The sequence below is a fragment of the Leuciscus leuciscus genome (assembly GCF_965113295.1).
Source record: "Leuciscus leuciscus genome assembly, chromosome: 5".
Classification (NCBI taxonomy): domain Eukaryota; kingdom Metazoa; phylum Chordata; class Actinopteri; order Cypriniformes; family Leuciscidae; genus Leuciscus; species Leuciscus leuciscus.
In genome coordinates this window covers 33,177,012-33,204,044 of record NC_138729.1, presented here as the reverse complement: position 1 = coordinate 33,204,044, position 27,033 = coordinate 33,177,012, and the positions used below count along the sequence as shown (strand labels likewise).

At 37.3% G+C, this 27,033-nt stretch overlaps 1 protein-coding gene and 1 long non-coding RNA gene across 5 annotated transcripts in view; both read left to right on the top strand.

Moving 5' to 3' along the window:
- Positions 1–27,028, top strand: part of camkk1a (calcium/calmodulin-dependent protein kinase kinase 1, alpha a) — a 130,895-nt gene extending 103,867 nt beyond the window's left edge. For 3 of the 4 annotated variants that reach the window (XM_082170658.1, XM_082170659.1, XM_082170660.1), the window contains exons 6-18: positions 74–125; positions 285–418; positions 5,645–5,681; positions 7,009–7,030; positions 9,310–9,398; positions 12,283–12,482; positions 13,261–13,314; positions 13,501–13,574; positions 14,165–14,252; positions 17,340–17,468; positions 17,896–17,999; positions 21,122–21,169; positions 22,659–27,028. In XM_082170658.1, the coding sequence (XP_082026784.1) occupies positions 74–125; positions 285–418; positions 5,645–5,681; positions 7,009–7,030; positions 9,310–9,398; positions 12,283–12,482; positions 13,261–13,314; positions 13,501–13,574; positions 14,165–14,252; positions 17,340–17,468; positions 17,896–17,999; positions 21,122–21,169; positions 22,659–22,734 (1,107 nt within the window). In that variant the 3' untranslated portion in view covers positions 22,735–27,028. The remainder of the gene's footprint in view (positions 1–73; positions 126–284; positions 419–5,644; positions 5,682–7,008; positions 7,031–9,309; positions 9,399–12,282; positions 12,483–13,260; positions 13,315–13,500; positions 13,575–14,164; positions 14,253–17,339; positions 17,469–17,895; positions 18,000–21,121; positions 21,170–22,658) is intronic. The other variant, XM_082170661.1, reaches the window with a different exon arrangement.
- LOC309499441 lies at positions 905–2,694 on the top strand. Its single transcript, XR_014206255.1, has 3 exons — positions 905–1,109; positions 2,229–2,358; positions 2,677–2,694. It is a non-coding gene; the product is annotated as an uncharacterized lncRNA (long non-coding RNA).
- Positions 27,029–27,033: the final 5 nt, after the last annotated feature.

Sequence of the window (27,033 nt, the reverse complement as noted above, 5' to 3'; positions counted from 1 at the left end):
ATAGTTCAGATATCTATATAGTCTTTGCAAGATTGTCTATTTGTCTCATTGCATCTGTGTCTTTGTTTTGCAGGCAATGAAAGTGGTATCGAAGAAGAAGCTGATGAAACAGTATGGTTTCCCTCGTATGTATAGCATTTAAATTAAGTTTTAATTTGAAACCATATGTATGCAGATGTTAAGCACAGCAGATGTTGCTCTTTGGGGCAGATGTTGAAGTAGTCTGAGGAATCCTAGCAGCATCCTAAGTTCCTTTTATTCTTAATCATTCTCTCGCTGTGCAGGCCGCCCTCCTCCCCGAGGTCCTAAAGCAGCCCAGGGGGAGCAGCCCAAGGTTCTTGGTCCTCTGGAGAGAGTTTACCAGGAGATAGCCATCCTGAAAAAACTGGACCACCTCAACATTGTTAAACTGGTTGAGGTAAGGATTACGAACAAATCCATTCATTCATATAATCCACTGTTAATGAACTTGTGCTAATCATCTGAGTTCTCAAGATTTTTACATCACAAAACATCATAATATATATATATATATATATATATATATATATATATATATATATATATATATATATATATATATAATTATTTTTTTATCCTGTTTTTGACCCTCTTTGAAAAACATTTGTATAGGCGTGATACATTAAAGACTTGGAAGTAAGCACTGCTATGATTTGGTAACATTTTTGCATATTAAAATGATTGTTGTTAAAAAATTAGGGCTGTAATCAACCAAAGAAAATCTTGGTCGACTGAAGTCCTGAAATTTTCGACTAAAAAAAACTTTAAATTAATTAGCTGCGCACTGTGTGCAGTACTTGGAAGCCTTGTTGTCCGCCTAAATGAATTATAAATAAACATAAAAAAACTAATAGGCTATTTGCAGTATATTAAATCGTTTTTGACCTAATTATTTTGTAGGGCTGTACTCAACCAAAGAAAATCTTGGTCGACTGAAGTCCTGAAATTTTCGACTAAAAATCGACTAAAATCGACTAAAAATGACGGTAGAAAAAAAAACCCGTTAAATTAATTAGATGCGCACTGTGCGCAGTACTTGGTAGCCTTGTTGTCCGCCTAAATGAATTATAAATAAACATAAAAAACTAGTAGGCTATTTGCAGTATATTAAATCGTTTTTGACCTAATTATTTTCCACTGAAATGAGTCTGACACTCCAGTCTGTCGGCTCTGACAGCGTTGCATCACGTGCACCTGCGCAATATCATAGCTTATGATTTCCGAAAACAGTAGCCTACTATGTTGTCAACTAGTGATATCATCACAAGAACTGTTGAGGAATATGCAACATAATTTAGACAACGATTTTTGTCATATGTAATAATAAGTTATAACTGTCAGACACTATCATTTCACCGTGCATGTCCTCGCACCGAGCGAGGCTGAACATGAGCTCAGCTTCGCAGCTGAGACACGAATAGACTATTAACTTAAAGCTTTTACTCTTAATAAACACAAAAGGCACGTCCACTTTAATAAAAAAATAATATTTATTAAACAAACCAGATCAAGAGCAGAAATGAAATAAAGTGCATAATTGAAAAATAAAGCATCCTAGGCTCAAAACTAACACAACCAACAGCACAGCGCAATTGCGCATTAGGCTCCAAAAAAAAAAAAAAAAGTTAGGTTATCACACTAAAACATTGAAATATGCAAATTCTGATATGTTTATATAGCCTACTCAAAACAGACAGGGCAAGCTAACGCAGACAAGTGAGCTTACCACTTTAGATGATATGTCATGTTTGTCGTCGAGCTGTGGAAAACTGTTGCTTGCAAACTTTGCATTCGACCTTTTTCCTGTTATCAATTTTAACAAAATGCTGCCACACTGTCGATTTCTTTGTTGTTGACATGTTAGAAGAGGACTGACTATTAAACGCTCTCACAATTAAATAAATAATATTCAGCATCAAACCTTCTATAGTTATCGCTCTCTCTTGGGTTGGGCTAATCCTAAAAAGGTGAAAACAAGGGGGGTGTTCTGAAGACAGACTGTTAAAGTGAAACAAGGGTACTCTGAAAACACCCCCATTAGCAGTTAGTGCTTTCCACCTGATGAAATGAGCGCGCCTCAGCGCGGCAAAACTGATGAAATAAACGCAGCAAAACTGATGAAATGAACGCGGCAAAAAATCGACCAATCAGAATTTTGGTCGAACCAAAACGTATCGACCAATTAATCGACTAATCGACTGGGACAGTACAGCCCTATTATTTTGCACTGAAATGAGTCTGACACACGAGTCTGTCGGCTCTGACAGCGTTGCATCACGTGCACCTGCGCAATATCAGAGCCTATGATTTCCGAAAATAGTACTATGTTGTCAACTAGTAATATCATCACAAGAACTTTTGAGGAATATGCAACATAACATAAATGTATTATATTAACTGACAGACACTATCATTTCAGCCGCTCTGTGCTGCTCGCACAGAGCGAGGCTGAACATAGGAGCTCAGCTTCGCGGCTGAGACACGAATAGACTATTAACTTAAAGCGTTTACTCTTAAACACAAAAGGCACGTCCACTTTAATAAAATAATAATAATCAGCAAACTTTCTAGTAGCCTACTTTCTTCAATCTGTCCCTCTTCTCCAGTGGGTTGGGCTAATCCAAAAGAAGTGAAAACAAGGGGGGTGTTTTGAAGACAGACTGTTACCTGTGAAACAGGGGTGCTCTGAAAACACCTCCATTAGCAATTAGTGCTTTCCACCTGATGAAATAAACGCGGCACAACCTCATGAAATGAACGCGGCAAAAAATCGACCAATCAGAATTTTGGTTCGAGCCAGAACATATAAAAAGCCCTATAACAAATAAATATCTCGTCACATAGTTGAAACACTTGCCAACAATGTAAAACATTTATGCATATTACATTTGCTTTATAAGTCTTGGTTGTGGCAAATAAAGTGTAAGTACTTGGAGTTACCACAGTTATAGTTGACAAATGATAACTTGCGGTGTTTCATGTAAACGGAATTATAAACGAATGTACTATCGTTTGTCGCACTGTTCTTATAGGCTATCCTTTGCGATAAAGATAAAACGTATACACTGTCAATTGCAGTGTCATGTTTTAAATGAAATGAAACGTGTTGTTATGTCTTACTGATGACAAAACAGATTATGTCACTCACTGAAGCTTTTATTCAGGATTACAGCGAATGGCTTTGATCAAAACAATAACAAAAGCACCATTCTCCTGCTTTCTTCGTTATCCAGGAAATCCCCCATATTAACCCCTTAAATGCCGAAGCAAAGGAAAGAACAGCAAATCACAACTATTCACACTGTTCATTTACACGACAATGGCATTTGGGTGCCTGATAGCACAGACTTTTGAAAACGGGTTTCAAAGTGCACGTTTTTGAAAACAGTCTCCATGTAAACAACAAAAACACGAATCTGTGAAAACAATGGCATCATGCACATACGTATTACATGTTCAGTCTAAAGTGTTTCATCACCATCTAATGGCCTGGCAGCAGAATACAGCGTTTTTAGTCGTTTTTGCCGATCCGTGTGAATGGGGATCGTTTTGACAATGGTGTCATCTATCCGAGGAAAACTCAAAGGAAAAATTTCTCCGTTTTAAGCATATCGTTGTCGTGTAAATGTACCCTAAAGTTCATCCACGCTTTCTTAATCTTAAAATCACAAGAAAGGCAAAGTAGTGGCAGTGCAAAACGTCTTGTAATCCTCAGAGGCATCTCTATGGTTTTGTTGCTGGAGTAATCCTGTTTGTGTCTCTCTTGTATTTACTATTACATGACATGCTGGAGTCGGTGGGTGGCGCTAAAGATGCAATGATGTAGAAGTAGGCGTTGATTTTCTTCTGCAGAGGCGGTCTTTCATCGCATGATTACATCATAATGTGACCAAATCTGAAACAAGTCGTTTGAGGAGCTTGGTTTCAATAAAAGCTGTTTTTCGACTAACAAGGAAGTCCTTCCATCTAAACTCTCTTTCAAATATGCTTTCCTTTCTTAATATTTTCTGAATTAATGAGCTTCTTTTCTTTCTGAGCAAAGTTATTTCCTTCTGAACAAATGTCATTTCAAATTTCCTTCCTCAAAGAATGAACAGAAGAACAACCAAACAAACAATCCCTCTGAACTATCCTTCCATCCTTCCTTCCTTCCTTCCTTCCTTCCTTCCTTCCTTCCTTCCTTCCTTCCTTCCTTCCTTCCTTCCTTCCTTCCTTCCTTCATTCCTTCATTCATTCATTCATTCATTCATTCATTCATTCATTCATTCATTCATTCCTTGCTCTCTGTTCCTCCTTCCTTCCTTCCTTCCTTCCTTCCTTCCTTCCTTTCTTTCAAACGTCCTCCTCTCTGTTCCTCCTTCCTTCCTTCCAAACCAATGAATGATTTGATTAATGATTCATTATTTGACGACCACTTGAAAGATATGTTGTTTGACACTGGGTCTCTGGCAGTCAGGTGTAAACCTCAAGTTAAAATGGGAAATACTATAAAAACACAGAGAGATGAAATTTTGAAGGAAATGGACTTCTGCACCAACCACTCAATAACACACCCAGACGACCTAGTCATGTGTCATTATGTAATTTGTGCCAAAGAGGGGACAGAATAATAGCAACACAATGAAAATCAGCCCATAATGTCCTGAGAATAGGGTGGAGATGAGTGCAATCGATCGCAGGGAGGTAGAATGGAGGGAGGCTGAAGGAGAAAAGCGCCTTTCCTTCTCTCCCCCTATGGTTCCGTCTGAGTGCTCTTCAATCACAGCAGCACCCACGTACGTCAGCAAAATTAGAAAAGAGGGGTGAGAGAGTGCATGCAAGAGAAAATTGAAACAGAGCATGAAAAATGTTTAAAGGAATCTTAGAAAGTGAACCAGAGGAACCACCTACACTCCCTCTCCTACTGCCGGCCCAAGTACAGTCTGAAGTCAAGAGTATAGAATACAGAAGGAATACAGAAATGGAGCTCTGCTGACAGTGAAGGACGAGGTGCACCTGATGCTTATTGAATCTCATCACCAGAGTAAAAGTAGCGACTCTGTGCCAGTAGCTTGGCTGTTTTCAAATTAAGTGTAGCTTTAGCTTCTAGCTTTTCCAGTATCAGGGAACATTTCCAAGCAGTGACATAGAATGACATATGCTTTTTCCGTCATATAGTATTTGCACACACAGCTTTATAGCCAAGCGAGCTGAGGCAATAATCACACACACTCTTCTAAAATGTTGTCTTTCATGTAGTGTTGGACAGTCTGATGTTTTTCTCTGCGTAATAGTGTACTGTAGCTGTTAAAACATTGCTGAAGAGTATGTTTCCCACAAAGCTCCTCTGTAATGTTTGCAGCTGTAGATGCCCTTATTTTTTTATGTTGAAATCAGGCTGTGTCCTCATGTGCAGACTCACACTGAATCTGTGCCTGCTAAACTCAGCAGATTTCTGAAAAATTGTACTCACAAACTGAGCAGTTTAATTCCACAGATTTTTCCAACATAATCAATGAAGAAAAAAGTCATAATTTGCTTTGAACCTACTAATGGATGTCACAGAGTTTCCTAGATCCCAAGAATGCTGGAAATCATACAGTGCATGTAGCAAGTGGTGTTTTTAATAAAATGTCTGTTTCAGGTGCTGGATGATCCAGCGGAGGACAACCTTCACATGGGTATGTTCTTTTTTTGTTGCCATAATAATTCTAGTGGTAAAATGGCACTTCTGTGTAAAAGATGCAGCAAATGATGGTGTTTTACAGTAGCTAATGTTTGATCAGTTGTCATTGTATTAAAGTTATGCATGGTCATTCTAAAACATCCATTTGACCAATTGTATTTACACTACAGTTCAAAGGTTTGGGGTCAGTAAGATTTCTATTTAAATAAATTAATACTTTTAATCAAAAGTGACAGTATAAATATTTACAATATTACAAAAGATTTCTATTTCAAATAAATAGTGTTCTTTCGAAATTTCTATTTATCAAAGAATCCTGGGGGGGGGAGGGGGGGAGGGGGGGGGGTGTATCGCGGTTTCCACAAAACTATTAATCAACAGTTTTCAATATTGATAAGAAGTGTTTCTTGTGCACCAAATCCTGAAGGATCATGTGACGCTGAAGACTGGAGTAATGTCTTCTTAAAAAAATTAGCTTTGACAGCACAGGCATAAATTACATTTTAAAATATATTAAAATAGAAATAATTTTAAATTGGAATCATATTTCACACTATGAATGTTGAACTATATTTTTGGTCCAATAAATGCTACCTTAGTGAGTACAAGAGACTTCTTTCAAAAATATAAAAAGCTTCATACCGAACCGACACTTGTGAATGATATTGTATTAGTATTCCAATCATCAAAATTAACCCCATATTTACACATAATACATGCTTAAATCTTTCTTTTCAAGGTCTGTTCATTGGTTGTAGTATTAAGCTGTTTGCTCTCATTGCTAGTCATCACATCGCTTCACTGCATTGTCACATTAATGTCGCTCATATCGTCTCACATCACCAACTCTCATTGAAAATGAATGAACTCTGGGCGTTTTGTCGCTGCAAAATATTTGCCAGTATGAACCCCCTGAAGTCTACCATTATAAACTTTACTTTTTCATGAAAAGTAGACTGTTTCAAATAGTTCAAACTGTGCTGCCTGTCTTCCTAATTGGCTGACGTGAGATTCTGCAGAATAAGTGTCTCATACATAAGACTGTGAGACACATTTAGTTGTCTCCTCTGACTCCTACTGTAAGAATGAAAATAAGGTGTTTGTGCTGATGGACTGCTACAAACCTCCACTGAGCAATGCTGCGAATAAAAGCACAGATCATTCTTATATGCGGAAAAAAGTCTGGTCATATAAGGCTATGACATGCTATATGAGGACTGTGAACATTACATTTCATAAAGTGCACTGAATAATGGATTTGTCAATAACAGAATGTCCTTTGCTCTAATGACTCCCTTTCTCCTGTTCTGATCTCTCTGCAGTGTTTGAGCTGATGCAGAAGGGGTGAGTATTCTGTGTGTCCACTTTCACCACATTATCTTCCATGCTCTGTCCTTCCATTAATCACTCCATTCCTCCTTCATCAACTGCCCAGTCGTGCATATCTGTTATCACTTACAGTAGATCTGACTCAGTTTTCCCTGTTTTCCTCCCTTGTTCCAAAGGGATTAATTAAATGGTTATGTTATCACTTTCTCACTCAGACTCTTTTTCGCATCTTTTTCTAGATCACTTCTAATGTTTTTTGTCATTTAATAGACTTTTTTCTCTCTACATATTAAAAAATTGCATGGTTAATCTTTTCTCTATTACTTCTGTTACTTGTAGTGTTTATTTATTCTGTTGCTTTCTCTGCGTTTCTAAATCCATAAAAAGCTAATTTAAAGGGTAGCAGTCTTCCAGTTTATTATAAGACCTTTTTATTTAAATTTTTTTTGGTTTCTTTTTCCCTCCAAATGTGACATTTTTCTTAGGTTGAATGAGTTTCTGCCAGGTGGCATGGCTTTGTTTTTGGAGAGAAATGTGTTGTTCAGTATCCCTGGTGTTTGTGGGCTTATGCCTTGAAAAGAGCAGATTAAAACTTACTTTGCATGATTACAGAATGGTCTATTTTCACTAGACCTGGCTGAATATATTTGGCCTTTCTGCTCAATCGTGATTCACTGCCTGTGGGTAATGAATGAAATGGCCTTTTGAGGACCCTGTTTTGTGCTAAGTGGTTTGTGTGATTGGTTTTTATGTAAATCTCACAGTCACAGTTCGTTTTGAAGGATTCCATCCACTCTGTGTTCACAGTCATGTAGTTTCACAGCATCTTCTGTTCTCTCACTGATGTCTCTTACTTGCCCAGTGTGGCCTTGTTGTAATGTCTTGCTAACTTACACGATGTAACTTTTTTTTGGTTCAAAATGAAAAAAAATTTTATAATGAGTTAATACCTTATCAATCCTTCTTCAAAAACATGTTTTTGTCTTACTATGGTATTCACTATGGTATAAGCCTGTTATAAGTGTTTATATTTTAGACCTGTAGGGATGGTTTTCATGGGAAATCGCATACATGCCTCACTCGCTGCGTGTGTCTCGTTATATCCGTAAATACAGAAAAGTTTCTCCGGCTACTTAGGTTAGTTGTCACAACGAGCGAGAAAGGTTAAAGCTAAAGCTCGAACCTCCGGGCAATCACCAGTTTGAAAAAAATTGCGAACAGAGAAGAGTCTGCTGGCAAAAATAGAACGCGACAGAAAAACATTTGCCATTCTGTGATGTACTGTACTGTTGTTTCGGATTCTTCTGATTTAAAAAGGTCACTAAGTTTATGTCGTCTAGCTGACTAACGTAGGCTAGATGAGATTTTGTCGAAACAACAAAAATAAGTTATAATATTCTTAAAAACACCATAATATATTATATATATAGCAGATATACATATATCAGAAATAAAATGTAAATACATGTATATTGTTCAAGTTCAAGTTCTTTATTCAGTCATGATGTTATTACAGACACAATAATAATCACATCAACAACAAAATAATAACATTCAATGCTGAATAGGAGCATGAGGAAGACATAGTCTTATAATTTCATGCCCCTTTTTTCAATAATCTGAACTGGCACAGAACAGATGGCTCACGTTTTTTTATATATATATATATTTTTTTTATATTGTTTCTAATTTACATAAACATAGTTACCTGTTTATTTCGTTTGTGTTTCAAAAATAGTTCATTAATAAATGGGTAAATCATCATGAATGTAACATTTAATTTGCTGTTTTAAAAAGCAAAATTGCGTTTCTTTTTCCAGATTCCTTTTCTTTATAATTTAATTGTTTTAATTTATTATTTCCAGCTATTAATGTTTATAAAGAACAACGTAATGAACAGTTGTATTGAAAATGTAATTATTATTAAATATTTGAAATTAAATGTTTTATACAAGGAATATTTTTTTTTCTGCTGCATATAAAAATAGATTGCTAAAAAATAAAATCGATCATATTTTTATGGTTGGGTCAGTGAGCATTTTTGCAAGGTAAGTAAAAAATCTGAACTACATCAAAATATTTGTTATTAATCAAGCTGGTTTCATGCTGAAATCACATCAAGAGGATGTTTCAGACACTATATTGTATCAAAATGATTTTGTGACTTAGACTAAATGTTTGAGGTTATTTCTCTACCTATCATTTCATTCACAATTTCTCTTCATGAATTGTTACTCTCTTTTATCTGTACCTTATCAGTTAACTTACAATAAAGTGTCTCCATTGGTCACCAGCCCTGTGATGGAGGTTCCCAGCGACAGTCCCTTCAGTGAGGACCAGGCCCGCCACTACTTCAGAGACATTGTTCTGGGCATCGAGTACTGTGAGTCATTTCCTTTATTTTTAAAAGCCTTTCTTCAAATTGCTGGGTCGACCTCACTGTGTTCCATCCTCAGTTTATAAGGAGACCACCTTGACCTGGTTTTAGTAATAGAGCATCTGAAGTTAAATAAATCCCAGGAGAGAAGAGCGAATCAAACTCCTACAGATGAGCGGCTGACATTAATCATTACTCGAGTAAAAATAAAGACCCAAGAGAGCTCTGTCTCAAGAAACATCTCTATGTTTGTTGTTCTAACTCATCATGGCATCCTGTTAGGCTAATGAAGTGAGCGAATGTGGCAGTGCGCTCGTGTATGTGTGCGTGGGGGAGGTCATCGTTTCTTGATTAAAACAAGTCTGTGCTATTTCTTAAGGCCGTTCTGATCTCTCATCTATCAAAAGAAGAAACATGAGATTTTATTTTGGAACATAAAGATTACATAATGATGTTTAAAGTTACATAAAATGGGGGAAGAAAAAGTTAAGCTCAATCAACAGTATGTGGCATAATGTTGATTACCACATAAACTAATTTCCAAAAGCAAAAATCTGGGTTACAGTGAGGCACTTACAAAGGAGCAAAATGTAAACAATATGTGTGTGTTATCATGGCTTTTGTGTAAAAAAACAAAATCACTTACTAAACTTTTCAGTGTAAAGTTACAACACAATATGTGATAAACCCTAAAACGACTGTAAACTTTAAACAGCTGTACACCTTAAATAATACAAATAAGTTGTAAGCGCTTTTACTTCACATTTCTGCTTTGAAATCCTTCAAAAATGGTCCCTATTCACTTCTATTGTAAGTGAATTTAATAAAAAGATTTTTGCTTTTTAAAAGAAAACACGGGACGTGTCAAAATCATTAGTTAATCGACAGTATATGTTGATTGAGCTTAAATAGTATTGAGCCTTTAAATAAGATGGCAGCACAAAAAAGGAGAATGAGCTAAGCTGAGTAGATTGCCAAGTGTCTGTTCTGCTCGAGTGGAAACTCGGCTTTCATCAATTCATTTGAATCCTGTGGCAACCGTCTGGATGGCAACAGACCATTTGCATGATTCGCTACAAATCAGTCCATGTTCACAATGAACTCCTTTGTGTGTCTTTAATTTGTGGACTGCAATCAGAGTATGTGTCCATATCCTGTTTATTTCATTAGCACTATGCTAGTTACCTTAGGGAGCCGTGTCAATATAATTAATTAATAGTTATCTAAAAAATCTGTGTGGGGGGGGTTTATGATATGTAAACTGCTTGAGAGACGATTAACATAAGCTGTGGCGTACTCTATGTGTTACATTCACCTTGCTTTGCTGACTTTGATCAAATTATTATATGCAGTAACCTGCTAATGCTTTGAACACATCTCTTTGTTCCTTAATGGATTTTCTTTTTTCATTACCATGCTTGTCATCTGAAGACATCTTAGACATGGCTCTTGTTGTCGCGTATAACCAGTAATGACACATGACTGAAAGATGATAAGTGGTGGGCAGGTTATCTTTGATTGACCACTTGAGACAAGAAGGCGTCTCTTAACCAATCAAATTCAGCTTCAGTGTGCACAGGGTGACCTTCTTGATCCTTTCTACTGTTCCTTAGTTAAAGGTATAGCGGAGGATTTTCCCGAATTTTAGGAAAGAACCGCCCTCTCCACTTTTTGAAAAAATGCACATGCGCAACACTCTCCCTGCTCCCGAGAGGGAACGCCTATTAAACGCTAGCATCGCTAATCATAGCTTACATTAACTTTTACTAGCAGTGATTTTAAATGGATTTCTCCAAATAGCATGCCAAACTTTACCTGTCGAGTAGAAACTTCGCGACTGAGGCATCAGTGGGAAGCCCAACCTGTGCTTTTAGCACACGCCAGTGTGTGAAATATTCTCCCAAAAACACTGGTCTTGTTTCTTTCTTCAGAGGCCTTTCTCTTCTTGTCATACAATTCGTAGACACTTCTCTTGCGACCCTCAGACATTTAGAAAAAACCCGGTGAGAACGGCAAGCTTCAATGAATGGCTGAAACCATAGCTCACCACACATATACACCTGAAAGTGCGCATGCGCAGAAAGGACGAGCACGTACGACGGCCTTACGTAAACATATCACCAGAATGATTGACACTTAGGTGGACCAATAGTATAGGCTACCCACCCGGAAAAAGAAAATCCTCCACTATACCTTTAAGCTGAGACCTCTTGCGGTCAGACACACTTGATGTTGTACCTCCTCTTTACTTACCATGCTCAACCTAGTAGCTTTATTAAACTTGTTTCGAGTTAAAAATTAAGTAACTTGTACAGTGTAAGTATGGATTAGCATTACATGGTATGTTAATGTTTAATTTTTTTCTGATCACAATTAGGCCTGGATGGATTAGTCTTGAATTTTAAATACTTTTTGATGTTGCATTTAGAAGATTGATCCTCACATAATATAATAATAATAATATATAAAGTGTTTTTGTTTAATGATCTTTTGCAGGACTATAAAATGTATTATTATGACTTTTAAATATAGTGTTAAATGTTTAAAATAATTTGATCCTCTAACTTTACATTTTAATTATCGGTTTTAGTGATATTGACCTTGATAGCATGTGGTGTCACCCATCTCTAGTAATAATAATAATAATATTTTTTATACTTGTTGTATTATAAAAAATTAAGTATTTAATATATTACTATATTGTACTATAGTTACTATATTATTTCTAAGCTTTGAGGGCCAATGCGTTACATTTGTTTTGTGAAGTCTAATACAATTCTGAGATTTTCAGCTAATCATCAGTAAATTGAACTTTTGGAATGACTCCTTCATCTTGTTATTCTTTTAGATGATATACTCAAAATATCATATTCCTTCTCTTTTTGCTCAGTGCACTTTCAGAAGATCGTTCACAGGGATATCAAACCATCTAATTTATTACTTGGAGATGACGGCCATGTCAAAATCGCTGATTTTGGGGTCAGTAACCAGTTCGAAGGTAACGATGCCTGTCTCTCCAGCACTGCTGGTACTCCTGCATTCATGGCCCCAGAGACACTGTCAGACAACCGCCAGAGCTTTAGTGGAAAGGTAATGCGTGTCTGTGGTGATTTTGCTGGTATGTGTTCTGATAGGCCAATCAAACCTTAGGCTGAAAAATTAGACTCAATAGAATAAAAAAAAAAAAAAATGTATGAATGGGACATTGCTAATTCTCCCATAAATGTGTCAAAGAGCTGCACTACTGTTTCAACAGATTTTTTTTAAAGAAGTTTCTTAATTTTAATTTTTTATTTTGATATACAGTATTTCAAAATGTAATTTATTCCTGTAATGGCAATGCTGAATTTTCTGCATCATTACTCCAGCCTTCAGTATCACATGATCTTTTAGAAGTCATTTTAATATGCTGATTTAATGCTTAAGAATTTTTTTTTTTATTAGCATCCATGTTGAAAACAGTATGCCTCTTAATATTTTTGTGGAAACCATTTTTTTCAGGCTGTTTTGATGAATAGAAAGTTCAGAAGAACAGCATTTATTTGAAATAGTTTTTTTTTTTTTTTACTTAAAAAATGTCTTTACTGTTACTTTTGATCAATTTAATGCATCTTTGAGCAACACAATTATTTTATTGTTTTCTACTTTTCTTTTTTTTTTTTTTTTACCGACCCTTATTGAGTACACATTAGTCCATTCTTTAAGATATTTTGTTTTGCATTCCTAGGAAGAAAGTCATAGAGCTTTGGCACAACATGATAGTAAATAAATGACAACAGAATTTAAATTTTGAATGAACTCTCTTCAAGAAATGACATTTATCTCAATAGCTCCTGCATCAATATAACAGAAGTTGTGTCTTGTTCAGGCTCTGGATGTGTGGGCTATGGGAGTGACTCTCTACTGTTTCGTGTATGGGAAGGTGAGTTGGCTCATATACTGATATAATCAGAATGATAGCAGTAATTCTTCACTGAGGAATTATCTATCAGTAAGATCAATGTGTGCCAGTGTGCTACTGCAGTGACATTTGTGTGATTGATGATTTTGATCACTCATCCGTCTAACCTTCCCTCCCTCTCCTCTATTTTTCTTCCTTGTCCTCCAGTGCCCATTTATTGATGAGTACATTCTGGCACTTCACAATAAGATCAAGTGTAAGCCGGTGGAGTTCCCCGAGACGTAAGTCGCCCCTCGCTGTGTGTGACGCATCTGTCGTCCCACAGAAACAGAGAAAGGAAATGTCAGAGATGTTTGAGTGTATGACAGTGTGAGATGAATGCTATTTTGAGGCGTGTTGGTTTATGTATGATATTTGTGTATGCTCGTGCAGGTCTATGATACGTTGATGAAGTCTGTTGTCTGTGTGTGGAAGGCCAGAGGCCATCCGAATACATGTCATCTGGTGTATGTGTTTGGACTAATCGTCAGCAAATAAAAACGCGTCTCTCTCTCTCACACACACATGGTCCCTGATGTCATGCTGCAGTGTTCTCACTGGCTAAACTAACTGCAAAATATCACAATGTCATCACTGTGAATCAAAAACAGTGTACATGACAAGGGGCTTCACTCACTTTTTGGGTTTCTTTTCTAAGCGTAAACCTCACAAATGTTTTTAATTAATTAATTTTTTTTAATTCTATGCTTACAACAAGCCAAAATTAAGGGAATGAGGGAAAATTATTTGAGAGATTCAACCTAATTCAAAAGGATCCCTTCAAAAGGTTTGTGTTTTCAGCTGTTTTCTCTGTTTTTCTGTAATATCTCAGGCCAGCTATCAGCGAAGGGCTGAAGGACCTGGTCACACGAATGCTGGACAAAAACCCAGACGCCAGGATCACTGTTCCCGAGATTAAAGTAAGTATACAGTGCATATGATGGAAAGGAGCACTTCTTAGATTGAAAGTGTAGAGTAAACCCTTCCACCTTCATCTTCACCACTCTGTATTGCAAGATATTGAGTTATTATTCACTGAGGAGTGCATCTATTTACACTGAAATGAATGTGCATATTTGACCTTTTTGGCTGGGCTAGTATTATTTATCAATGCTATCCTTCAGAAATCACCTACATTTTCCTTCCTGCATATCAGCGAGAGAGTGCAACATCACTTAATATTGAAATTATAGTCAGTTTCTCTAAAAGAAATGTATCATTAGTCTTCACTCACAGTAACTCCAGTGCTTCTATCAAAGACCATTCCTGAGCCACATACAGGGATAGTGTTAATATGACACAATGTCTCTGATAGCTTCTGCACCATCTAGCAGACTAGCTGTTTGGACAGAAACACATCAGCTAATCCCTATGGAGAAGGATTTTGGTTCAGTTCTGGAAACTTCCGTCTGCTGTCTCAGTGTGACAGTGAGTGTGAATAATTAGCACACACACACACACTCGGCCATCAGAGACTCCTGCCTGCATGTCATTACCCAGAAAATGTTCCATTAAAGCAGCGATCCCCAGAGCACACTTTAATCTGAGCTTCTCGGCCTACATTCACTCAATAGCTCTACTCTCATACCCTTCAGACTAACTTTGTTATTAGGACAAATATTTTATTTCTTTAATAATTTTCTGATTGGATGAATGGTTAGATGGATGGATAGATGAAAAGATTGATGGATGAATAGAGAAATGAAATGAAGGATAGAAGGTTAGATGGATGGACCAAGGAATGGAGGGACAGACTGATGGATGGATTGATAAATGTAAGTATAGAAGATGATGGCTTGATGGATGAAACACTATATAGAGGAATAGATGGATATATGACAGCTGGATGGATGGACGAATGGATGGATGTATGGACTGATCTACAGACATGGATGGATGCATGGATGAATGGATGGACAGACCGATTGATTGATGAATGGATAGATACATGATGGCTGGATGGATGGATGGAATGATCTACAGACATGAATGGATGAATGGAAGGATAAATGATGGATGGATGGATAGAATATTAGATGGATGGACCGATGGATGGATGGACAGACTGATGGATTGATGGATAGATGGATATATGATGGATGGATGGATGGATGGATGGACAGACTGATGGATGGATGGATGGATGGATGGACCGATGGATGAATGGACAGACTGATGGATGGATGGATGGATGGATGGATGGATGGATGGATGGATGGATGGATGGATGGACCGATGGATGGATGGACAGACTGATGGATGGATGGATGGATGGATGGATGGATGGATGCATGGATGGATGGATCGACAGACTGATGGATTGATTAATGGATGTATGGGCTGATCTATAGACATAGATGGATGGATGAATGGAAGGATAAATGATGGATGGTTGCATTGAAGGATGGATGGACGGATGGATGGATAGATAGAATATTAGATGGATGGACGGACGGATGGGTTGATGGAAGGACAGATGGATATATGCATTGATGGATCTACAGACATATAATTGGTAGGGTAGATCAATGGATGAATTGTCGTGAAGGAAGGAAGGAAAGAAAGATGATGGATGGATGGATGGGTAGACGGATGAATAAATGAAATGATAGGTTAAATGGCCAGATGGATGGATGGATGGACGGAATGCAGGGCCGTAGCTGGTGGATTCAGGGCCCCCTGAAAAAATATTGATGTGGGCCCCCACCACCCTCCACCAATATCATATACTGTACAATAGATGAGCATGGAGGCCCACATGTAACAGAAGATGGTGATGTTGTTGTAAAACCTTTATTTTAAAAGTTAAACATTTTATATAAAAATTACAACGAATAAAAACTAACAAAAAGCAAGAAATTGTTCAATAATAATAATAAAACCAATAAAAAAAAACTAACAAGTAAAATAATGTTTTTTTCACCATCAGTCTGTTATAATTCATAAATCAAAAAGTAAACATTTAGAAATGGACAAGAATGCAGTCAAATTAAAAAAAATAAAATCGTTTATTGTCTTATTTTTGAATAAAGATAATATGGAACTGGTAAAATCATCCAAGTGGATGCTGCACATTGGTGGTGGTTGAGGAGATTCCCCCTTCTATGTAAAGCGCTTTGAGTGCCGAGAAAAGCGCTATATAAATGTAATGAATTATTATTATTATTATTATTATTATATATTATTAAATAAAGCTAATAGATTTATTCATCCAAGTGCAGTGTGTTGTATTTGTGTTTTCTTGATACATCAGCCGACGGGCCAAGTGCATAATGCAATGCGTCGTGACTCGTGTAAATTTTTTAACTCTATTTACAAAAGTGTAAAAAGACAGGGATTTTGACCACGTAATCATTTGGTCGATTGTGGTGTGCGCCGATAATGAAAAGTGACAGTACCCGGCAGGCTGTAGACGGTAGTTTTCTTATTCCCAGCGAAATAACAATGCAACTGTCTTTAAGAACGTCTTGATCGACTGGGATACAACAGCTCTCTGGCCTCCCTCTCCTTCTTTTCATGGCGTTTCTGGTTCCCTGATTTATGTTTTCTTTTCCCCAACATTTTTCAGTCAGTCAGTTTCCTGCTCTTCCACCAAGTTCATCGTTAACTTCAGGCACTGCCGCCTGAACTCTGATTGGTTCTGTTCACGAGCTGGGGTGGGACTTACAATTTTATTGGGTAGATCTGATGTTTGTCACTGACTGAATAGTTAATAAATATTTTAGATCAGACTAAACCATTTTTAAGGAGGTAAGAGAAGCATATATTTGGAAAAAAATATTTAACCAAATTGCAGGTTTTTGTGGTTTTCATTTAAATCTCAGGCATACAACTAATTTAAATATTAGAATTATTCATACAACAGGGGGCTACATAGTATAACAGCTGGATTTTGTGTAATTGTGTAATTTCTGTAATTGTCACCACCTTTTACCCCACTAGCGACGGCCCTGACGGAATGACGTGTACACAGCATGTTATATACGTGTGTGCGTGTGTATTTTCAGGTGGACCCCTGGGTGACTCAGGATGGTACAGACCCATTGCCTTTAGAAGAGGAGCACTGTACTGCGGTAGAAGTCACTGAAGAGGAGGTGCAGAATTCAGTGAAGTTTGTCCCCAGTCTGTCTGCAGTAGTAAGTGAAACAGAGAAAGAACAAGAGTTTCTGTGTGTAAGGGTTCATGAGTTGCTGAACTGTAGTTACATGAACACACACAAGCCAAATGTGTCTAGTGCATACTGCATAGTACTGCTGTCAATGAGTGGATGAATAAGAAGGTTAAGACACACAATAGACCTCAACCAAACAACTGAAACCTCATCACATGTCAAACTGACCCTGCTTCTGAACTGTCTGCTTTTCCTTGATTACTTTCCTGGAATTAGTCCTTCTTGCCATCATCATCATTTCAGTAAATGCAAAGTTGTATTTTTAGCTTTTGTCTCTATTTTGTATTTGTAAATGTTGTATTTCTGCATCTGATCTGCATCCCTGATCTGTGTTCTTTTAATATGTACAGTAAGTTAAGTCAACTAGTCCCCTCTTTCCTGTGATGCTGTAGATATTGGTGAAAGCCATGTTAAGGAAGCGTTCCTTTGGGAATCCATTTGAGTGTCCCAGCAGGAGAGAAGAGAGATCCATGTCTGCTCCCAGCAGTCTTCTCATGTAAGTGTTTCAACCGATGGCCAACTGGAAACCAGAGTAATATAGCTGCACAAATACAAGTGACTTTCCTTTTGCTCAAGTCTTTTGTAAGAGGTCGAAGTCTTTTTAGCATTGCAACTCTTTTATTCTTTGCTTTTTTCACTCTCACATTCAAGGTCGCAGCATGATATTTCAGACGTCATGTCTATCAATTTGAACAGGAAGGTGTGCTAATAGTCACCCATTACTTCTCCTGCCGCCAACATACGTTTCCATAGTAGCATGATTCAGACGTTTTTTCTTTTGCAGTAGCATTCAAAGCTCTGGGACTTGATTTTTCACTATTCTTTCTTCTCTGCTTCTCTGAGACTGCTGACTCCCTCATACATTTTTTTTATAATATATATATTTATAGCGACTCCAGGCCATAAATTAGGGCAGATTCTTGGTCTTAGCGCTAGTTTATGATAAACATTTTGTAAGCTTTATATTCTAATGACTAAACACATCACACACACAGAATTATCAGAATTCTAATGTCCTTGCCTTATTCAGCCTGAGGGTGGCGCTTTAATGATGGTTGACAGACTTTAGTGTACAAGACAAACGCATAGCAATTTATAGAATTGCCTTAAAGGGATAGTTAACCCAAAAATGGTGAAAATTCTGTCATTAATTACTCACCCTCATGTCGTTCCAAACCCATAAGACCATTGTTTATCTTCGTAACACAAATTAAGATCTTTTCCATGAAATCCAAGAGTTTTCTGTCCCTCCATTGGGAGCAATGCAACGCAACTTACACATTCAAGGTCCAGAACGATAGGAAAGACATCATTAAAGTAATCCATGTGACTCCAGTGGTTTAACCTAAATTTATGAAGCAACGTGAGTGCTTTGTTTGCACAAAAAAGTGTGCAATATAGTTATAAATGTATATTTCCGTTTTTCATATTCAGCATCTATATATACAGTATATACAAGTTCTTAAAAGGTCACAACAATAATTCCATTTTTTTTATTCCTCTGGATGTTTGCACCATCCATCCTTTGACAGTTATTCTCAGAGGCCTTTTGCTGGTAATGTTTCTGCCCACTAGGCTGACAGTCAGTGTCTCCATGAAGTCATCTCTGTCCCCACTCTGCTGCTTTTCCCACATTAGAGGGGGTTTGTTCAAGGACAGCAGCATGTTCTCTCACTCTTCCTCTCTGTGTGCTGTCTGTTAGATGCCTGTCAGAATCAGCAGAGGGTTGCTCCCTGTCCTATGAATGCCCTGGATCAATACAAACAATCTGGTTATCTCTGTATGCATCCCAGATAGACCAAAGTCATTGTATTGTTTGTTTGTTTGTTTGTTTTGCTTCTTTTTTTTCCAGATGTGCCATATGCAGTTATTCTTCGTACAATCAAAACTGAAAGGTCATTTGATTATCTGTAAACAAATTGACATGCTTGTTTGGTGTCAACTCTCTCTGTTGACAAGACTGCAGTCTGATTTGGAAATGAGGTGGATCAATACAGTGACTCAGCAGACCGGGGACTTCTTTTGCAAGAGGCAGTTTATTGTATTTTCATTTGCCTCTATAATTTTTTATTAGCCATTTGTCAGTTAGTCGTTCCCTCTGAGTAATAGCGTTTCTGAATAAATAGATAAAAAGCAGCAGCGCCCCCGGTTGGTAGAAAGCTATCATCGTCATTTTGAAAATCCCTCCGTCCCTTTAAATCTCCTTCTGTCAGGGGTGACCATTTGCATGTCATCCATAATTCAGTGTCAGGTTGAATACACTACCTCCCGCACCGTTAATAACCTTTTTCATCTAAACACACACTGTACTGAACACACACTCTCCCTCCCTTTCTCAAGCGTACATACATACTCACTCGACTGCAATTGTTAGTCTGTGACGGCAGCAAGTCATTTCTTGTGATACTCATGATGAATACATTATTTATGAGTAGATTATTCTCTACATCTCTCTTAAATATTCATTTTGTCAGAATATTGACACTTTAACAACCTGTTTTAGCACAGGCACATTATAATTTAGTATAGCCACCATATCGGCATCTGCTGATGTTGGATATACATCTAGTACACGACATTTCATTGTCCCTGCTCATGTCTACCTATTTTTCTGGTATCTAGTGCTCACTTAAATAACATTTTTAAATGTAATCTTTAAATGTAATCTTTAACAAATCTCAAAATCCATCTTTCATGCTTTCAATTACAATTGTGTGTGTGTGTATATGTATGTGTATGTATATATATATATATATATATATATATATATACACAAACACACACAATACAAAATAGTATACAATTTAAATATCTTCCGTTTATCGTTTATATAACATCAGAATAATTATAGGCTTATTTGTATTAGCCACTATTTTTATATCAGTGCATTTTGTCAGCCTATTGTTCTCTGTTTGTGCTGGATAGCACCGCTCCTCTACTCCACAGCTGTATATTAAACAAAATATGTTCTTATTTTGTTGCATCGTGTCACGTTTTTCTTTCTGTTTAAAAAGCCGTCGCTTCAGGCCTGGATAGGACACGCTATACACAATTACACATCACTGAACCAACCCTGTCTGGGAGCATGGGGAAAGAAATTGCCGTATCACTACACATTTGTTGGATGTGATGAAATTGTGGCTGCACATTATTACATATCAGGAATTTTTTTCTTGCCTCCGGCACCTTTAAAAATCACTCAAATTTTTTAGCCACAGAGCGCAGGTTGAGTGTGAGTAACGTATTAATATGCTCATGAAGCACAGACTGAAGTTCGTTGATAATATTTCCTGTTGGTGTTTGTCAAATACAGGGGTTGAACGCTGTCTCTTCTGGACAAATATGCTTGGCATTTGATGAGTTTTTTTATAAGCATATCTGGTACATGCATCTCTCTTTAGTAGTTGATGCTAATGCTGTCCATTTCCATAAATTGACTTTTATTGCAGAACTCAATTTAAATGTAGTCTAATGTCGACTGTTTATGTAATTGGCATTCTGACCAGCAAAAACTCACTGTAGTCTCTATAATGACCTGGTTCCTTCTCCTTTACTTCATATGAAACTGCTGATGCTCTCCTCCCTTTCCTCCACTCTTTCTCTCTCTCTCTGCTGCAGGGACTCTTGGCCATTCCGGCCCTCTTTTAAACTCCAGCCCTCGTTAAGGTAACTCATTGTGACAGGTGGTCATTGTCATTTGTCACTAAAGCCCTGTCAGATTCCATGTATTCCCACGGGTCAGTGAAAGAGTCATATCGGCCTCCACCCTGTCCTTGTGTGGCATTTCTCTTGCTTTTTGGCAGTGAAAGTATTTGCTAACACTGTCAAAAGAGTCCAAGCCTGTGAAACATATCATGTTGTGGTCTTTCATTCAATCCCACCATATACATTCTGAGACCTCCGTGTGCAGTTGTCTGTTGCAGAGAACCTTCCCATGTTCATCTGTGTTTCCTCCAAGATTGTTTGTCAGTGTGCTAGTTTTCTATTTTTCAGTGTTTAATACTGGATAGTTTCAAGCACAGACGATCTACAGATGCATCACACCTGTTTGATGCATTTTGCAGATTTTTTGTTTTATGCTATAAAGCAACAGCAATGTGCTTTACGATCATATACTTTTACAGTAATGTGCTAAATGTGCTTTATTAAACAAATTGGCTAAATAAATTTGGCAACAGCTGGCTGAACTCTCCAGTTCTGCTCTGATCAAACAAATCATTTAAAATAACTGTTTCCTATATATATATATATATATATATATATATATATATATATATATATATATATATATATATATATATATATATATTTTTTTTTTTTTTTATCCTGTAATGTCAAAGCTGAATTTTCAGCATCATTGCTCATTTCTTCAGTGTCACATGATCCTTCATAAATCATTCTAATATGCTGATTTGGTCCTCAAGATACATTTCTTATAATAATTATCAATGTTTAAAACAGTTGTGCTGCTTTAATATTTTTGATTTTTTCCCCCCAGGATTCTTTGATGAATAGAAAATTCTAAAGTATGTAATTTTTTTTTTAAATCCTACTGCCCCCAAACTTTTGAACAGTACAGTAGTATATAATATATAACGTACCAAGCCTAAAACTAATAACTGTTTTTACGTTTTTTATTTTATTTTTGTCATTTAAAAATATTAATTTTTACTTGAGGCACTTGATAACAAATAAATAGATATTCTCAAGCATAATGTCTTAACAAAATCTATACTTGTTACTTGGACATAAAGTATTCATACATTTTCTGCATATTTCCTCTTTTTTTTTCTGTACAACCATTCACATATTTTAAATATTTTTGAATATTGTGGCATCATTAATTTAAGATTTATTTGCCCTAAATGAAATGCAAATGTTCAAGATTTGCATCTTGATTTTGCAGCCTCTCTATATCAATTTTATTTCAATTAAATTTCAAACTTCTTCATTGCCATGGTTTTTTGGGGGGGCCAAAGCATCTGTGGTTACGTAGGCGATTCTTGACCTGAATAATCTGTATAGTAGACCAGACCTTAATATAGACTATAGATAGTCAAAAGTCTGCCTTTTCGAAATCAAGTACTGGATCAAAGCATGGATCATTTAGAAAGATAATGATTCATTTCTCTCTGTGTTTTTCTTTCTCTCTCAGAAAGGGGAGCAGTGGAGAGGCTGGTAGAGAAGTCGAGCTCGAGGACTTGCATGAGGACGAACCACCCACCTTTTGAGTGTCTCCATAGATCCTGAAGCGTTCCTCATTGTCTGCGCTTCTTCATTCAGACACTTCCAACCCTTCGAGCAGATGACCATCATGACCCAAACGGCTACACTACACTCTGTTTCCACCAACTTGAGGCTCACCTTGACATTGAACTGGATTCTGCTATTGCTTGTCATCATTCAGGCTTTTCACTTTTTTCAGTCTTGCACAAGAATCACTTTCCTTCCTTTTTTTAAGTACACCGTAGTAACGGTTCTCAGTAAACCTGACCTTGGTAATCCGGCGAAAATCCATACTTTCTCCTTCATGCAGTTTGAATCTTTTCATCTTTGTTCTCTTATCCTGGCTAAACAAGAAGATTTTGGATGGAATCTGGGCCAGGTTTGTTTGAAAACCAGACTATGTCATAAGCTTTCTAGAGCAAGACTACAGCATTTACAAAAGATGCTAATATTAATTTGGTACGGCACCTCATAAAGCTAAAAAAAAACATTGATGGCGTTGATGCAGTGTGCTGCCATCATAACGTTTGTACATGTGTATAAAATAATAGCTTTGGTGTCTTACCTTTTTGTATATGTTAATGTGCAATTCTTAACCCTATCCGCGTCATTGCATGCCTGGAATATGGCCCTTTCCATATTATGGTGTTTCCATATCTCTGTTGCTTTCCATTTCTTTCATACTATCAAAATGTTCTCATTTCATTCAGATACAATATATAAACAGACACACACACACACACACAGTGTTGTAGTGTGAATCAAAGGGGCTTATGTAACTAGACACTAAAAGAGCTCTTGATGTATGAATGACTGCACATTCAGTCAATTCTAACGAACAGGGCTTTCTCACGAAATATACTGTGTTTGGTATAAGCATTATCTAGAACAGGGCTTTTTCTCCATGTTTATGAATGTCAGAAATCCCACATTTGGAGCGCGCCGGATGCAGGGCTCTCATGTCGCAGCGCTTTGTCTCTACAGGAACAGAATGCTTCATTGTTTACCAAATCTTCACATTCCAAAAGGCCTATTTATCAGTCAGCAGTGCTAACAGGCGCTCGAACGCACATGCAAATATGCCACCAAGGCAAGCAAGTGTGCGCTGATGCGGAAGGAGAAGGAGTCACTTTCACTCAAAACAAACAAGACAATTGAGGGAAGGATCTGAATATGGTGTTTAGCTGTGGAACGAAAGTGAACCGCCATTCAATGTCATCACGGTCCCTCTTGGCCTGTATTAACTCAGTCCAAAACAATACTCCCTTGTTTACATCGGATCGTCTGCCAGGCGAACCCATCAGCCCCTGTTTTTGAACCATGTATTGAAAGTACAAAGAGAATCTGAGTGGACAACCATTGTAAATACGCATTGGCGATCGAGATATTTAATTATGGGCACAGATCACTCATATTAATTACATTTTTATTGTGAAATCCCCACTGAGTGTTTTTGTTTTAAAAGGACAGTTCACACAAAAATGTAATACTGTTATCATTTACCAAAGGTCTGTTCATAGCAAGACGAATGGCACACAATTCTGTCCAATTTTCACATGCAATTTGAATCAGATGATGGCCTCGAAACTTCCAAAGTGTTTCCCATTTTGTGTGCCACATGCATCAGATGTTCAGCCAACGGTCCGTGGACTTGGATCCTTCGTCTGCTAATTAAATAATTCCAATTGATGAATTTGAATATAGTGTTAAATATGAACGCTAAATAAGTGATCGGGTTGATGTGCGCGTTTATGTCACAAGCTTCAAATCGGATTTGATCTTTTAACATGCGCACACTGCACAAATTACTGAGATTTCCATTGTTGTCGCATACTAACCATCCTCTTACCATTGCTTATTTTCTTTGTTTTAGAAATCAGACTTTTTATTTACTTTATATTTTGGGTCCTAATTAAGAGACGAAGAGCAAACGATGAAACTTTGTGCCATGCTGTTTATTAGCCTGGGTTTCCCTATGCTGCCTTGCGCGCAGCGCGATTTTATTCACGCTGCTAGGCAGCCTGGACACCATGGACCAGATTTTCCCCTCAAAAAGGGAACCAATCACAGAACGGGGAGGGAACAGCAAGACGATGACGACGTCTATGCGACACACCGAAGCAGTTTGTTTATATCTATGGATCCAACATGGCATCAGACGCGAAGTTACCTTTCGATGCAGCCTTAGATAGTGTTCTAAGTAGTTTATTTCGTCTTCTTCCTCGTCGAATTTCTGTCGCTCTACATACGTCATCTGGTATAATTGAAACGATTGGCTATGAGCTACGTACAGGCGCATTTGATAGACATTCGTAGCGCCCAATAAACGGCTCTGGGCATTCGTAAACCACACCTCAAATACGAGAAAATTAACATGTGGTTCCCAGACCACGTCTCAAGGTCTGACGTTAGCCAGGCTAGCTGTTTATATACAGTATATATATATATAAAGCAGTAAAAATGCCCCTTCCCACATCTGATAAAGTTAGTTTTGTTTTTTTGCAAACTTTGGAAAGATTGGCTTCACGTTTGGATGGAAACCCAGCTAATGAGTGGAAGGAAAAATGTTTGATTGTCACAACAGTCATTTATGTCACAATATTGAACAATTACAGCTCGTTCCGTGCATCATACGTCATGCATATTATGTAGGACTTTCCAGTGTAGTTTTTCAATCTAATCAAATTGTCATGCCGAACAGATCAGAAAAGGTTTAAACCACCCCTTACAATCCGAATGAAATTTCAATCAAATTTGGCCAATTCTGTCCAATTGACATGGTTACATGTGACTTTTTTTTATTCGGACTGTGCTACTAGTCAGATTACAAACAGATTATTAGGGCCCATGTAAACGCATCTGAAAAGAGTAGCTTGGACTATTTTGAGGTGAACTGTCCCTTTAATTAATTTCAAGAGAATAAAACAGGACTCAATTAGGTCAGCTGCCAATTATTTCTAGTAAGCAGCAAGTGGTTAGAGGAAACCTTTAACCGATGTCAGTCATTTAGATGACTCATTATTGCTTATGAAGACGGACTGATAAACTGCAGTGAAGCGCTTTCATTATATTCTCACTAATATCCTGTGCAGATGGTGGTCCATTTTTCACTCCTACACATTCTTCCCCTGTTCTCTCTCTTCCCCCATCTCTCTCTGACCCTCTCTTAAGCACAAACTCCTTCTAGATTGGTTCTTGCCCATACCATTTTCTCTTTAAACTGAATTACACAGAAAAAAACATTTTCAGTGCCAAACGACTAGTCTTTTTTTGGTCTGTTTGTATAGAGTATTTGATTTAGGCATTAAATGGATTCTCATTTCTGTTGTGTATGAGGATTCTGTATGTGGTACTCAGGGTCTGGACACTGCTGTTCTGGAAATACAGAGAGAATGGAGTAGCATATTCTGTGTTCAGGAGCTCTAAGGTGTGTTTACTGTATGTGTATAAATCCATTGAATGTTTTTAAATGACCCCCCTTCTCTTATATGTGCAGTCGCATGTGTCCATTCTGTCTTAAATGTGCAGTTGTCTTGTCTGTTACTTCTTGATGTATGCTATGCACCTGTTAGTGTCTTGACGTACGGCATGTCCCTTGCTATAACCTTTACAAACCTCTCTCTAGGTTCCCTGTTGCTTTTGATATCTATGAGACAAAACAAATAATGTCTAAAACCCCTTTAAATGGTTTCCTTCAGGACTTTTGTATAAGCTAAACATATGCAGCAAAATGCCATACTCTGTCTGAGCAATCAACTCAAGTGTGAAGGCTTTATTTTATTTTCTGGGTTTCAGCTCATGTGCAATAGATGAGGTTTGATCATTTGTCTACCCATATTTATAAAGGTTTCTGCTGTTTGACATGAGTCTCTGAAGGAAGTGAGAGAAAAGTGGCCAGTTTGACGCACTTTGTAGCTGCGAAACGTTCTTGCTATCAAAGCTTTATGCTTTTTTTCATTTCTTACAAATGTTGATTCAAAAGTATATCAGAATTGATTCATGTATATAGATCGTAGAACACTGTCTCGCTCGCATACCTGCAGTTTGAACTGCCTAGTTATTCGTGTCAGAGTGCCTGATATTGCTGGTTATTTATAGACGTCTGTATTCTGCTGCATTGATCTGAATGTACCTATTACAAAAATCTAAGAAAATGGACAAAAAAAGAGCATGGCCCGAGAAAGCACTGAATGCAACTCTTACTATGTAAATATGTACCAAACCATATAAAGATGCTATTTTTTGCATGCTTTTTGTACACATAGACATAATCAAAGACAATAAAGATATCACAGGTGACTCTG